This window comes from Nerophis ophidion, linkage group LG02 (genome assembly GCF_033978795.1).
Source record: "Nerophis ophidion isolate RoL-2023_Sa linkage group LG02, RoL_Noph_v1.0, whole genome shotgun sequence".
NCBI lineage: Eukaryota > Metazoa > Chordata > Actinopteri > Syngnathiformes > Syngnathidae > Nerophis > Nerophis ophidion.
In genome coordinates, this window is record NC_084612.1 from 85,960,709 (window position 1) to 85,974,871 (window position 14,163).

Genomic DNA, 14,163 nt, shown 5'->3' on the forward strand with positions numbered 1-14,163 from the left:
ATGTGAGGAAGAGAGAGAGAGATAGAGAGAGAGAGAGAGAGAGAGAGAGAGAGAGAGAGAGAGAGAGAGAGAGAGAGAGAGAGAGAGAGAGAGAGAAGTATCTAATGCAGGAGGTCCATCTTGGTGCCAGGTGGAAATGTAGCCTGGCAACATTTGATGACCCAGGTAACATCCAACTAATGCACTCCACTTCAAAGAAAACACACAAACTGACTGCCTTGAAAAAAGTAAATATCTAAGAGGACTTGGATCTTAAAGATCAATCTTTCATTTTGTTAAAAAATATCTTATTTGGCCTTAAGTCACCATGCAAACTGATTTTTCGGTTTAAAGCATACTAGTCAGACCTCCCCATTTTCCCGGGAGACTCCCGGACGCGTTTAACAATGGTCTTTACTCGAAAATGTCAAGAAATGCTGACAGGTTGTATGAACTTTAAACTGGTTTAATGATAACGCACAAGTGAATGCAAGGCATACTTGGTCAACAGCCATACAGGTCACACTGAGGGTGGGCGTATAAACAAATTTAACACTGTTACAAATATGCGCCACACTGTCAACCCACACCAAACAAGAATGACACACACATTTCGGGAGAACATCTCCACAGTAACACAACATAAACACAACCGAATAAAATACCCAGAACCCCTTGCAGCACTTACTCATCCTGGATGCTACAATAACATCTACGGCTTTTGGAGCTCAGTGCACATGTGCACACACAACAAGAAGGAGACGAAGCAGAAGCACGGAGGAGACATGGCGACGACGAGGAAGAAGAAGAAATACGCTTGGAAGTTCCAAAATGATTGGAAAAAAAGAATTTAATTTCATCCAAGACAGCTCGAAGAGAAATGAGTATGTTGCCCACGTCTAAAACTAGATCTGAACAATCCAAGTCCAAGACTAGATGTGACCAATCTAGGTCCAAGACTACAAACCCCGTTTCCATATGAGTTGGGAAATGGTGTTAGATGTAAATATAAACAGAATACACTGATTTGCAAATCCTTTTCAAGCCATATTCAGTTGAATATGCTACAAAGACAACATATTTGATGTTCAAACTCATAAACATTATTTTTTTTTTGTGCAAATAATCATTAACTTTACAATTTGATGCCTGCAACAGGTGACCAATAAGTTGGGAAAGGTGGCAAAAAATACTGATAAAGTTGAGGAATGCTCATCAAACACTTATTTGGAACATCCCACAGGTGTGCAGGCTAATTGGGAACAGGTGGGTGCCATGATTGGCTATAAAAGCAGCTTCCCAAAAAATGCTCAGTCTTTCACAAGAAAGGATGGGGCGAGGTACACCCCTTTGTCCACAACTGTGTGAGCAAATAGTCAAACAGTTTAAGAACAACCTTTCTCAAAGTGCAATTGCAAGAAATTTAGGGATTTCAACATCTACGCTCCATAATATCATCAAAAGGTTCAGAGAATCTGGAGAAATCACTCCACGTAAGCGGCATGGCCGGAAACCAACATTTAATGACCGTGACCTTCCATCCCTCAGACAGCACTGGATCAAAAACCGACGTGAATCCCGAAAGGATATCACCACATGGAATCAGGAACACTTCAGAAAACCACTGTCACTAAATACAGTTGGTCACTACATCTGTAAGTGCAAGTTAAAGCTCTACTATGCAAAGCCAAAGCTATTTATCAACAACATCCAGAAACGAGGCCGGCTTCTCTGAGCCTGAGATCATCTAAGATGGACTGATGCAAAGTGGAAAAGTGTTCTGTGGTCTGACGAGTCCACATTTCAAATTGTTTTTGGAAACATTCCACATAGTGTCATTTGGACCAAAGGCGAAGCGAACCATCCAGACTGTTATCCACGCAAAGTGTAAAAGCCAGCATGTGTGATGGTATGGGGGTGCATTAGTGCCCAAGGCATGGGTAACTTACACATCTGTGAAGGCACTATTAATGCTGAAAGAAACATACAGGTTTTGGAACTACTCATGCTACCATCTAAGCGCCGTCTTTTTCATGGACGCCCCTGCTTATTTCAGCAAGACAATGCCAAGCCACATTCAGCACACATTTTAACAGCGTGGCTTCGTGAAAAAAAAAGTGCGGGTACTTTCCTGGCCCGCCTGCAGTCCAGACCTGTCTCCAATGGAAAATGTGTGGCGCATTATGAAGCGTAAAATAGGACAGCGGAGACCCCGGACTGTTGAAGGACTGAAGCTCTACATAAAACAAGAATGGGAAAGAATTCCACTTTCAGAGCTTCAACAATTAGTGTCCTCAGTTCCCAAACGTTTATTGAGTGTTGTTAAAAGAAAAGGTGATGTAACACAGTGATGAACATGCCCTTTCCCAACTACTTTGGCATGTATTGCAGCCATGAAATTCTAAGTTAATCATTATTTGCAAATAAGAAAATAAAGTTTGAGTTTGAACATCAAATATGTTGTCTTTGTAGCATATTCAACTGAATATGGCTTGAAAAGGATTTGCAAATCATTGTATTCTGTTTATATTTACATGTAACACCATTTCCCAACTCATATGGAAACAGGGTTTGTAGATGTGACCAATTTAAGTCGAAGACTAGATCTGACTAATCTAGGTCCAAGACTAGCTGTGACCAATCTATGGATGGTAAAAAATTGCATCATACATACGGAAAATATTGTTTGAATACAAGAAAATGTGAAAAGTATTTAAATTAGAAAATTAATCTTTTTGAGCAGCCTGTAAGTGAAATAAGGACAGTAGCACTGAAAAATGGACAGTAGCACTGAAATAAGGACACTAACACTGAAATAAGGACAGTAGCACTTCGTCCTCCTCTCTGACTGATCACTACATCTCCGTTCAAGTTGAAATAGTTTACTTTTCTGCTGTTATATAAAATAATGTTACTTTCTTGAAATATCAAGATATTTGTGTCAGCGACACCATGTTACACACACAGGCACCGATGTCACATGGTCACAATGATGTCACATGGTCACAATGATGTCACATGGTCACAATGATGTCACAATGATGTCACAATGATGTCACATGGTCACAATGATGTCACATGGTCACAATGAGTGTCATCAAGGTTGTTGTGCGTTGTGTGTTTTCATGTGTGTAGCCAGTGCCGAGCGAACCCGGAAAGGTTTGTTGCACACCGAGCAGGGAAACGGTTTCTCTCCCGTATGTGTTCTGGTGTGTATACTCAAGCTTCCCTTTTGAGTGAATCTTTTCCCGCACACTGAGCAGGCGAAAGGTTTCTCCCCCGTGTGAGTCCGCATGTGTATCATCATGACCGAGTGCACCCTGAAGCTGGTGTTGCACACGGAGCATGTGAAAGGTTTCTCCCCGGTGTGTGTCCTGGTGTGCGATATTAAATGTCCCTTGTGAGCGAACCTTTTCTCACAAAATGGACAGGTGAACGGTTTCTCTCCGGTGTGTGTTCTCATGTGCGTCACTAACGCCGAATTATCGCGGAAGCTTTTGTTGCACACGGAGCAGGTGTAAGGTCTCTCGCCCGTGTGCGTTCTCGTGTGTATCACCAACGATGCCTTCTGAGAGAAGCGTTTCTCGCAAGACGAGCAGGCGAAGGGTTTCTCTCCCGTGTGGCATCTCATGTGTCGTTTCAGAGTTGAGTTGTCGCTGAAAGTTTTGTCACACTGCGAGCATTTCAAGTGTGTGTGGTCGGCGTCCACTTTGCAGTCCTTGTCATCGCTGTCGCTCAAGTCGTCGTCCGACGGAGAGCGTCTGTGATGAAGCCGCCATGAGTGAAGTTCATCCTCATCATCTTCACTCTTCACCATGACACCACTCAATGGCAACTTGGCCTCCTCCAGACCTTCAAGACGCTCTCTCTCCTGACTGGGGCCGGCCTTCTCCTCTTCCTCTTTAACGTAGGGGGGATGCGGCTCCTTCTGCTCCTCCCAGAAGCTCCAGCCCTGCTGCTCATGGGGAAGAAGTTCTTCTCCGGAACTTTCTGCTGGTCCACCCCTGCCAGTGTCCTCCATTGTTTGTACTGCTGGGAAGAAAAACAAAGCTTGTTATTAATTAAGGCCTAAATGCAATACAGACATTTACAAAGTTGTATAAACATTAGACAAACGATCAATGATTTACGGACAATTAACGTAAATACTGGACTCTAAGGTGATACTTTTTTCCTACGCTTTGAACCCTGCGGCTTATAAAACGGTGCGGCTAATTAATTGATTTTTTGTTTTTGTTTTTGATGGCCGTAATGGAATTTTTTTTTTTAAACAAGCAAATACGCTAAAAAGATGTGATATTATTTGTGCCATACTGCCATCTTTTGGACAGGTTTGCTCACTGCAGGTGCTCTTCTCTTAAGAGTTTTTAACTGGAAGAACAAATGCCCTTCCGGCTTCTAAAATGGGTGAATGGGTTATACTTGTATAGCGCTTTTCTACCTTCAAGGCACTCAAAGCTTTTTGACACTATTTCCACATTCATCCATTCACACACACATTCACACACTGATGGCCATGCAAGGCGCTAACCACCACCCATCAGAAGCAAGGTTGAAGTGTCTTGCTCAAGGACACAACGGACGTGACTCAGGTAGTAGGAGCCGGTGATCGAGCCAGGAACCCTCAGGTTGCTGGCACGGCCACTCTCCCCCCAACCGTGCCATGCCTTCCCCCGTTCTAAGTAGTCCATGGCGTTCCTACTCGTATGGATTCTTCATTCATCACTCCAAGGAAGGTTTGTAAGTTTTACAATATAACTAAACCAATTCTTACTTACTAAAGCGTCCCATGTGTGACGTCTGTAGGAGTGTTTTCATGCATATTTGTACCTGCTATCGTAATGTAACCATTAGCTAATATGCTAACACGTGTATACGAGTTAATATTATTACCTTACAATCTTTTTCTATTGTTTTATTTTCAGAAATTCCTCAGTAAATTCACCAAAATGTCACCGTAGAGTTATTGAGTCTGTTTAGCTGATTGGAGAGCTAGTGGGTTAATGACCATGACTTCTGTTTTGTTTCATCCGCCGTTTTACAAACACTGTTTGGAAAGAGTTAAGCTATGTAAATAAACATTTACTAAACATTTCTGTGTAAATAACTCATTTCAAAACATATATCTGTGGCTAATAGTCTGGTGAGGCTAATATACGGAACAATACCAAGGTCCTGGGTTCGATCCCGCGCTCGGGATCTTTCTGTGTGGAGTTTGCATGTTCTCCCGGTGACCGAGTGGGTTCCCTCCGGGCACTCCGGCTTCCTCCCACCTCCAAAGACATGCACCTGGGGATAGGCCCCTACCACCTTCAAAGACATGCACCTGGGGATAGGCCCCTCCCACCTCCAAAGACATGCACCTGGGGATAGGCCCCTCCCACCTCCAAAGACATGCACCTGGGGATAGGCCCCTCCCACCTCCAAAGACATGCACCTGGGGATAGACCCCTCCCACCTCCAAAGACATGCACCTGGGGATAGGCCCCTCCCACCTCCAAAGACATGCACCTGGGGATAGGCCCCTCCCACCTCCAAAGACATGCACCTGGGGATAGGCCCCTCCCACCTCCAAAGACATGCACCTGGGGATAGACCCCTCCCACCTCCAAAGACATGCACCTGGGGATAGGCCCCTCCCACCTCCAAAGACATGCACCTGGGGATAGGCCCCTCCCACCTCCAAAGACATGCACCTGGGGATAGGTTGACTGGTAACACTAAATGGTCCCTAGTGTGTGAATGTTGTCTGTCTATCTATGTTGGCCCTGCGATAAAGTGGCGACTTGTCCAGGGTGTACACCGCCTTCCACCCGAATGTAGCTGAGATAGGCTCCAGCAACCCTCGCGACACCGAAAGGGACAAGCGGTAGCGGTACAAAATGGAAGGACATTTGTTTTTCGAAAATTTAGTGGGTGCGGCTCTATAGTCCGGAAAATAAGTTAGTAAAAAATGTTGTCTGTGTCATTATGGTAAATTAGTCCAATATGTGTTTTTTGGCGTCACTTGTCAGAAAAGATATTTTAGAATATGTCATGTCATGTGTTCACCCAAACACATGACAGTGACATTAAAGATTTGGCCTTGAGCACAGGTTTCTCACCAACAAATATTCTGTACTCCTGGGCTTTAGAAAACTAGAGCGTGCGCCATCCGCTTTTTTGGGGGAATGCCGGGCTGATGGCGCTCGCCTCACTCCGATGGCCATCCAGCCAAAAGCAAACATTGGACGGCAAAACTTTTGAGCCAGGGTCAAAGTAGACAAGTGTGTGAACAAAATGAGACGTTAAGAACTGAGCGACGTGAACGAATGGCTGAGCTCCAAGAGGAGATAATCTCGCAGATTTATCTTGAAATAATCCCCATTATAGGGGTACGTTCCCATTCAATTGTCCCACTTTTTTCCTTATTCTTCAATAGTGTCTCCAGGGTAACTTGAAATGTTCCCAATTTAAAATACGCCCATCGGCGCAAACGACACCTTTCCAAGGATATAACACATGTGGGGGTTTGTTGGCCGGTTCGTCTTGTATTAGCCAAAAGGTGTTTTTGTTTTTTCGTTAATAGCGTTGCCATGGTAACACAAAATCTTCCCAATTTAGAATACGCCCATCGGCACCAACAAGACCTCTTTAAAGGTATGACAAATGTGGGGGTTCGTTGGCCGGTTCGTCTCGTATTAGACGAAGTAAGCTGGCGCATTTTTGCAAAAAAAAAAAAATCCGCCAAATTTTGTTGTAATTGTAAATAGCGTCGCCATGGTAACCTGAAATGTTCCCAATTTAAAATACATTTATAGTTGGAAAGTAGACCTTTTTGACGGTATAACATATGTGGGGGTTCGTTGGCCAATTCGTCTGGTGTTAGACCAAAGTGCTGTTCCTATTCAATAGACCTTTCCGACAATATAACATGCGGGGGTTTGTTGGCCGGTCCGTCTTGTATTAGCCAAAAAGTGTTTTTGTTTTTTCGTTAATAGCGTTGCCATGTTAACAGGAAGTGTTCCCAATTTAAAATACACCCATCGGCGCCAACGAGACCTTTCCGACAATATAACACATGTGGGGGTTCATTGGCCGGTTGGTCTCATATTAGACAAAGTAAGATGGCGCATTTTTTTAAATCGCAAATTTAGTTTTAATTGTAAATAGCGTCGCCATGGTAACCTGAAATGTTCCCAATTTAAAGTATATTTATAGCTGGAAAGTAGACCTTTTTGACGGTATAACACATGTGGGGGTTTGTTGGCCGGTTCGTCTTGTATTAGCCAAAAGGTGTTTTTGTTTTTTCGTTAATAGCGTTGCCATGGTAACACGAAATCTTCCCAATTTAGAATACGCCCATCGGCACCAACAAGACCTCTTTAAAGGTATGACAAATGTGGGGCTTCGTTGGCCGGTTCGTCTCGTATTAGACGAAGTAAGCTGGCGCATTTTTGCAAAAAAAAAAAAATCCGCCAAATTTTGTTGTAATTGTAAATAGCGTCGCCATGGTAACCCGAAAAGTTCCCAATTTAAAATGCATTTATAGTTGGAAAGTAGACCTTTTTGACGGTATAACATATGTGGGGGTTCGTTGGCCAATTCGTCTGGTGTTAGACCAAAGTGCTGTTCCTATTCAATAGACCTTTCCGACAATATAACATGCGGGGGTTTGTTGGCCGGTCCGTCTTGTATTAGCCAAAAAGTGTTTTTGTTTTTTCGTTAATAGCGTTGCCATGTTAACAGGAAGTGTTCCCAATTTAAAATACGCCCATCGGCGCCAACGAGACCTTTCCGACAATATAACACATGTGGGGGTTCGTTGGCCGGTTGGTCTCATATTAGACAAAGTAAGATGGCGCATTTTTGCAAAAAAAAACAACATTTTTTTAAATCGCAAATTTAGTTTTAATTGTAAATAGCGTCGCCATGGTAACCTGAAATGTTCCCAATTTAAAGTATATTTATAGCTGGAAAGTAGACCTTTTTGACGGTATAACACATGTGGGGGTTTGTTGGCTGGTTCGTCTTGTATTAGCCAAAAGGTGTTTTTGTTTTTTCGTTAATAGCGTTGCCATGGTAACACGAAATCTTCCCAATTTAGAATACGCCCATCGGCACCAACAAGACCTCTTTAAAGGTATGACAAATGCGGGGCTTCGTTGGCCGGTTCGTCTCGTATTAGACGAAGTAAGCTGGCGCATTTTTGCAAAAAAAAAAAAATCCGCCAAATTTTGTTGTAATTGTAAATAGCGTCGCCATGGTAACCCGAAAAGTTCCCAATTTAAAATACATTTATAGTTGGAAAGTAGACCTTTTTGACGGTATAACATATGTGGGGGTTCGTTGGCCAATTCGTCTGGTGTTATACCAAAGTGCTGTTCCTATTCAATAGACCTTTCCGACAATATAACATGTGGGGGTTTGTTGGCCGGTCCGTCTTGTATTAGCCAAAAAGTGTTTTTGTTTTTTCGTTAATAGCGTTGCCATGTTAACAGGAAGTGTTCCCAATTTAAAATACGCCCATCGGCGCCAACGAGACCTTTCCGACAATATAACACATGTGGGGGTTCGTTGGCCGGTTGGTCTCATATTAGACAAAGTAAGATGGCGAATTTTTGCAAAAAAAAACATTTTTTTGAATCGCAAATTTAGTTTTAATTGTAAATAGCGTCGCCATGGTAACCTGAAATGTTCCCAATTTAAAGTATATTCATAGCTGGAAAGTAGACCTTTTTGACGGTATAACACATGTGGGGGTTCGTTGGCCGGTTCGTCTCGTATTAGACGAAGTAAACTGGCGCATTTTTGCAAAAAAAAAAAAAAAATCTGCCAAATTTAGTTTTAATTGTAAATAGCGTCGCCATGGTAACCTGAAATGTTCCCAATTTAAAATATATTTATAGCTGGAAAGTAGACCTTTTTGACGGTATAATATATGTGGGGGTTCGTTGGCCACTCGTCTGGTGTTAGACCAAAGTGCTGTTCCTATTCAATAGACCTTTCCGACAAGGGGTTTGTTGGCCGGTCCGTCTTGTATTAGCCAAAAGGTGTTTTTGTTTGTTCGTTAATAGCGTTGCCATGGTGACACAAAATGTTCCTAATTTAGAATACGCCCATCGGCGCCAACGAGACCTTTCCGACAATAACACATGTGGGGGTTCGTTGGCCGCTTTGTCTCGTATTAGACAGAGTAAGATGGTGCATTTTTGCTAAAAAAAAATTGGTGCAAATTTGGTTTTGATCGTATATAGCGTCGCCATGGTAACCTGAAATGTTCCCAATTCAAAATATATTCATAGCTGGAAAGTAGACCTTTCCAAGGATATAACATATGTGGGGGTTTGTTGGCCGGTTCGTCTTGTATTAGCCAAAAGGTGTTTTTGTTTCTTCGTTAACAGCGTTGCCATGGTGACACAAAATGTTCCTAATTTAGAATACGCCCATCGGCGCTAACGAGAACTTCCCGACAATATAACACATGTGGGGGTTCGTTGGCCGGTTCGTCTCGTATTAGACAAAGTAAGCTGGCGCATTTTTGCTAAAAAAAAAAAATCTGCGCAAATTTGTTTTAAATCGTATATAGCGTCCCCATGGTAACCTGAAATTGTCCTAATTCAAAATATATTCATAACTGGAAAGTAGACATTTTTAAGGATATAACATATGTGGGGGTTTGTTGGACGATTCGTCTTGTATTAGCCAAAAGGTGTTTTTGTTTTTTCGTTAATAGCGTTGCCATGGTGACACAAAATGTTCCTAATTTAGAATACGCCCATCGGCGCTAACGAGACCTTTCCGACAGTATAACACATGTGGGGGTTCGCTGGCCGGTTTGTCTCGTATTAGACAAAGTAAGCTGGCGCATTTTTGCAAAAAAATAACAATAAAAAATAAAAATCTCAATTTTAGTTTTAATTGTAAATAGCGTCGCCATGGTAACCTGAAATGTTCCCAATTTAAAATATATTCATAGCTGGAAAGAAGACCTTTTTGACGGTATAACATATGTGGGGGTTTGTTGGCCGGTTCGTCTGGTGTTAGACCAAAGTGCTGTTCCTATTCAATAGTCCCATTTTTGGAAGGTTTTTCGTGTATAACGTTGCTATGGTAACCTGAAATGTTTACAATTTAAAATAGCTGGAAAGTACACCTTTCCGACAGTATAACATATGTGGGGGTTTGATGGCTGATTTGTCTGGTGTTAGACTAAAGCACCGTTCCAATTCAATAGGCCCATTTTTTTTTTTCGTGTATACCGTTGCTATGGTAACCTGAAATGTTCACAATTTAAAATAGCTGGAAAGTACACCTTTCCGACAGTATAACATATGTGGGGGTTTGATGGCTGATTTGTCTGGTGTTAGACCACAGCGCTGTTCCAATTCAATGGGCCAATTTTTGTTGTTGTTCGTGAATAGCGTTGCCATGGTAACCACGAAATGTTCCCCGTTTAGATTCCCGCAACGGGCACAAACACGACCCTTCAGACAGTATAACATATGTGGGGGTTTGATGGCTGGTTTGCCTCGTATCAGACGTTAGAGTTTAGGATAGGAAAAACTTAAAATAATAATCAAGTTTAAAGTATGAACAATGATAATAATAATTTAAAAAAACAGTCGAGATTGACACATTTTCACCTTTTGGGGGCAGAAAAGATGTAAGAAGAAAGACATATAAACCACAAACATATTCACGACCTCATTCAGATTATTCACAAATGAAATATAAAGTGTAAGAAAACAAATGAGGTGTATCGATTATATCTCCGATCTACTTATAGACGATTAGTTTCAAGTCATGCCAAACCTGTTCTGTGAGCCACAACTTGATGTTTGTTGAAAAGAGCGTCCAGTAGTTGACGTTGTCGCTCGTTCTCCTCTTTTCTTCTAGAAAGTTCCTCCTCGTATTCTGCTATGGTTCTTTCTAACACTACAAATATTTCTTCCACAGCAGCAGTTAGTCGCTGCTTCACCAACACTCTCAGCATTTCTACTTTGCACATTTTCACACAATCACAACACTTTAGCGACCTGCCGATCACTTTGTCGCCGACGAGAAGCTAAACTAGCGCAGGAAGCGTCACTGTTAATCATTTAAAGGAATAATTTATGTGATTTGGATGCAAAGTGTCGCGAAAATGCTAACACGAAAACATTTGACTTGGCAACGACGCCATTTTGTTTGTGTCAACCGGATGTGCACATAGACGTGTTGGAAGGGGAGGCAGCATGCAGCGCTACTGACGAGACGCACGGCCGCCATCTTGGAGTGGTGATGCGCTCCACTCAGTGCAATTCATTTGGCAGGAAAAATGAACTGTCAGCACATTTCATTCATCTTACTTCACTCAATACCACTCATTTTCACCCCCTTTTCTCTCATATGATAAAGGACACGTGTTTTATTATTCATAGTTTGCTTAACAGTAATAAAATATTCTTATATGCTATAAATGACCAGATCAAAACTGGTAATATAATCCCAGAGAAGAGGGAAAAAAGGTCAGCTATTTTTAAGTTGAAGAAACAATATGATGAGGTTATATATACATGCTACATAAACAATGTATGAATACATTAGATATCTATATATCTTATAGACTGTATCTCTGTTGCTGCAGCATTCTGTCTTGACACTTTGTATTGATATTTTATATTACATTCTTCCCTGAAATGATCATGTTTACACTGATTGTTTTATATGTATTTTTCATGTATGTCACTTTGGATGAAAGCGTCTGCCAAATACTTCAACATAAAACACCTGAAAGTCTTTATATCAGCTAAAACCACCAATCTGTTTCACTGGATTCACAATAAAAGCAAATTCTGTCTTAGCCAACAATGTTAGTATTTGAATATTGTTACTTGAAGACTTATTCCTGCTTACAATTATACTGTTAAGAAAGTATTGTCTAATACTTTGACTAAAATGAGAAAGCATCATAATCAGGGGCGGCTGGTGAATTTTGTTTTAGGTGGGGCTGAAAGTTTGTAAAGCAAAGCCCTGTAGGGGGTCATCCTCCCCCAGAAGATTTATTTGTGATTTTCACATACGAATGAAGCATTCTGCTGCATTCTGACAACATAATGAAGACAAAATAGAACATTTCATAGGTTTGCAGAGAACTATATACAATATACACACGGAAGGCATGATGCCAACATAGGTTTGCAGAGAACTATTACTGGTATTCAAGTTAAAGTTAAAGTTAAAGTACCAATGATTGTCACACACATACTAGATGTGGCGAAATTATTCCCTGTATTTGACCCATCACCCTTGATCCCCCCCTGGGAGGTGAGGGGAGCAGTGGGCAGCAGCAGTGGCCGCGCCCGGGAATCATTTATGGTGATTTAACCCCCAATTCCAACCCTTAATGCTGAGTGTTAAGCAGGGAAGTAATGGCTTCCATTTTTATAGTCTTTGGTATGACTCGGCCGGGATTTGAACTCACGGCCTGTAGATCTGAGGGCGGACACTCTAACCACTAGGCCACTGAGTAGGTGGCCTAGTGTATAATATTTTGAAATGTAATTCATTTCATTGCCAAGCAATTCTATTATGGTCATACTCTTGTTTGCGAGCGGCTACCATTTCAGTACTATTGAAGATCTTTATCCTTCTCAACTCTGTGCTAATATTCTTTTCACAAAATACAACCAATAGTACGTTACTGTTAAATCTGACTTGTGAAAAGTAATACCCCGATTCCTGTTTTTAACAGTCTGCTCATTTGAGCAGAAAAAGGCTGAACACCATCTTTGTTTTCTACCTGTCAACTGTCAGTTTAGCATCTTTGATTTCTACCTGTCAACTGTCAGTTTAGCATCTTTGTTTTCTACGTGTCAACTGTCAGTTTAGTATCTTTGTGTTCTACCTGTCAACTGTCAGTTTAGCATCTTTGTTTTCTACCTGTCAACTGTCAGTTTAGCATCTTTGTTTTCTACCTGTCAACTGTCAGTTCAGCATATTTGTTTTCTACCTGTCAACCGTCAGTTTAGCATCTTTGTTTTTTACCTGTCAACTGTCAGTTTAGCATCTTTGTTTTCTACCTGTCAACTGTCAGTTTAGCATCTTTGTGTTCTACCTGTCAACTGTCAGTTTAGCATCTTTGTTTTCTACCTGTCAACTGTCAGTTTAGCATCTTTGTTTTCTACCTGTCAACTGTCAGTTCAGCATCTTTGTTTTCTACCTGTCAACCGTCAGTTTAGCATCTTTGTTTTTTACCTGTCAACTGTCAGTTTAGCATCTTTGTTTTCTACCTGTCAACTGTCAGTTTAGCATCTTTGTTTTCTACCTGTCAACTGTCAGTTTAGCATCTTTGTTTTCTACCTGTCAACTGTCAGTTTATCGTCTTTGTTTTCTACCTGTCAACTGTCAGTTTAGCATCTTTGTTTTCTACCTGTCAACTGTCAGTTTAGCATCTTTGTTTTCTACCTGTCAACTGTCAGTTTAGCATCTTTGCTTTCTACCTGTCAACTGTCAGTTTATCGTCTTTGTTTTCTACCTGTCAACTGTCAGGTTTAGCATCTTTGTTTTCCACCTGTAAACTGTCAATTTAGCATCTTTATTTTCCACCTGTCAACTGTCAGTTTAGCATCTTTATTTTCTACCTGTCAACTGTCAGTTTAGCATCTTTGTTTTCTACCTGTCAAATGTCCATTTTGCATATTTGTTTTCTACCTGTCAACTGTCAGTTTAGCATATTTGTTTGCTACCTGTCAACTGTCAGTTTAGCATCCTTGTTTTTTACCTGTCAACTCTCAGTTAGCATCTTTGTTTTCTACCTGTCAACTGTCAGTTTAACATCTTTGTTTTCTACCTGTCAACTGTCCATTTTCGCATCTTTGTTTTCTACCTGTCAACTGTCAGTTTAGCATCTTTGTTTTCTACCTGTCAACTGTCAGTTTACATCTTTGTTTTCTACATGTCAACTGTCAGTTTAGCATCTTTGTTTTCTACCCATCAACTGTCAGTTTAGCATCTTTGTTTTCTACCTGTCAACTGTCAGTTTAGCATCTTTGTTTTCTACCTGTCAACTGTCAGTTTAGCATCTTTGTTTTCTACCTGTCAACTGTCAGTTTAGCATCTTTGTTTTCTACCTGTCAACTGTCAGTTTAGCATCTTTGTTTTCTACCTGTCAACTGTCAGTTTAGCATCTTTGCTTTCTACCTGTCAACTGTCAGTTTATCG

The 14,163-nt window shown here is 41.3% G+C and overlaps 1 protein-coding gene across 2 annotated transcripts; it reads right to left on the bottom strand.

The window, feature by feature from the left end:
* Positions 1-444: 444 nt before the first annotated feature.
* Positions 445-11,136, bottom strand: LOC133547136 (gastrula zinc finger protein XlCGF8.2DB-like). Of its 2 annotated transcripts, none has more exons than XM_061892970.1 (2): positions 10,774-11,136; positions 445-4,008 (listed from the first exon to the last, which is right to left on the bottom strand). In XM_061892970.1, the coding sequence occupies exons 1-2, from the start codon at positions 10,967-10,969 to the stop codon at positions 3,077-3,079; spliced, it is 1,128 nt and encodes a 375-aa protein (XP_061748954.1). In that variant the 5' UTR covers positions 10,970-11,136; the 3' UTR covers positions 445-3,076. The 2 variants fall into 2 exon arrangements, with proteins under 2 accessions (XP_061748954.1, XP_061748948.1); XM_061892964.1 differs by having other exon boundaries at positions 445-4,011.
* Positions 11,137-14,163: the final 3,027 nt, after the last annotated feature.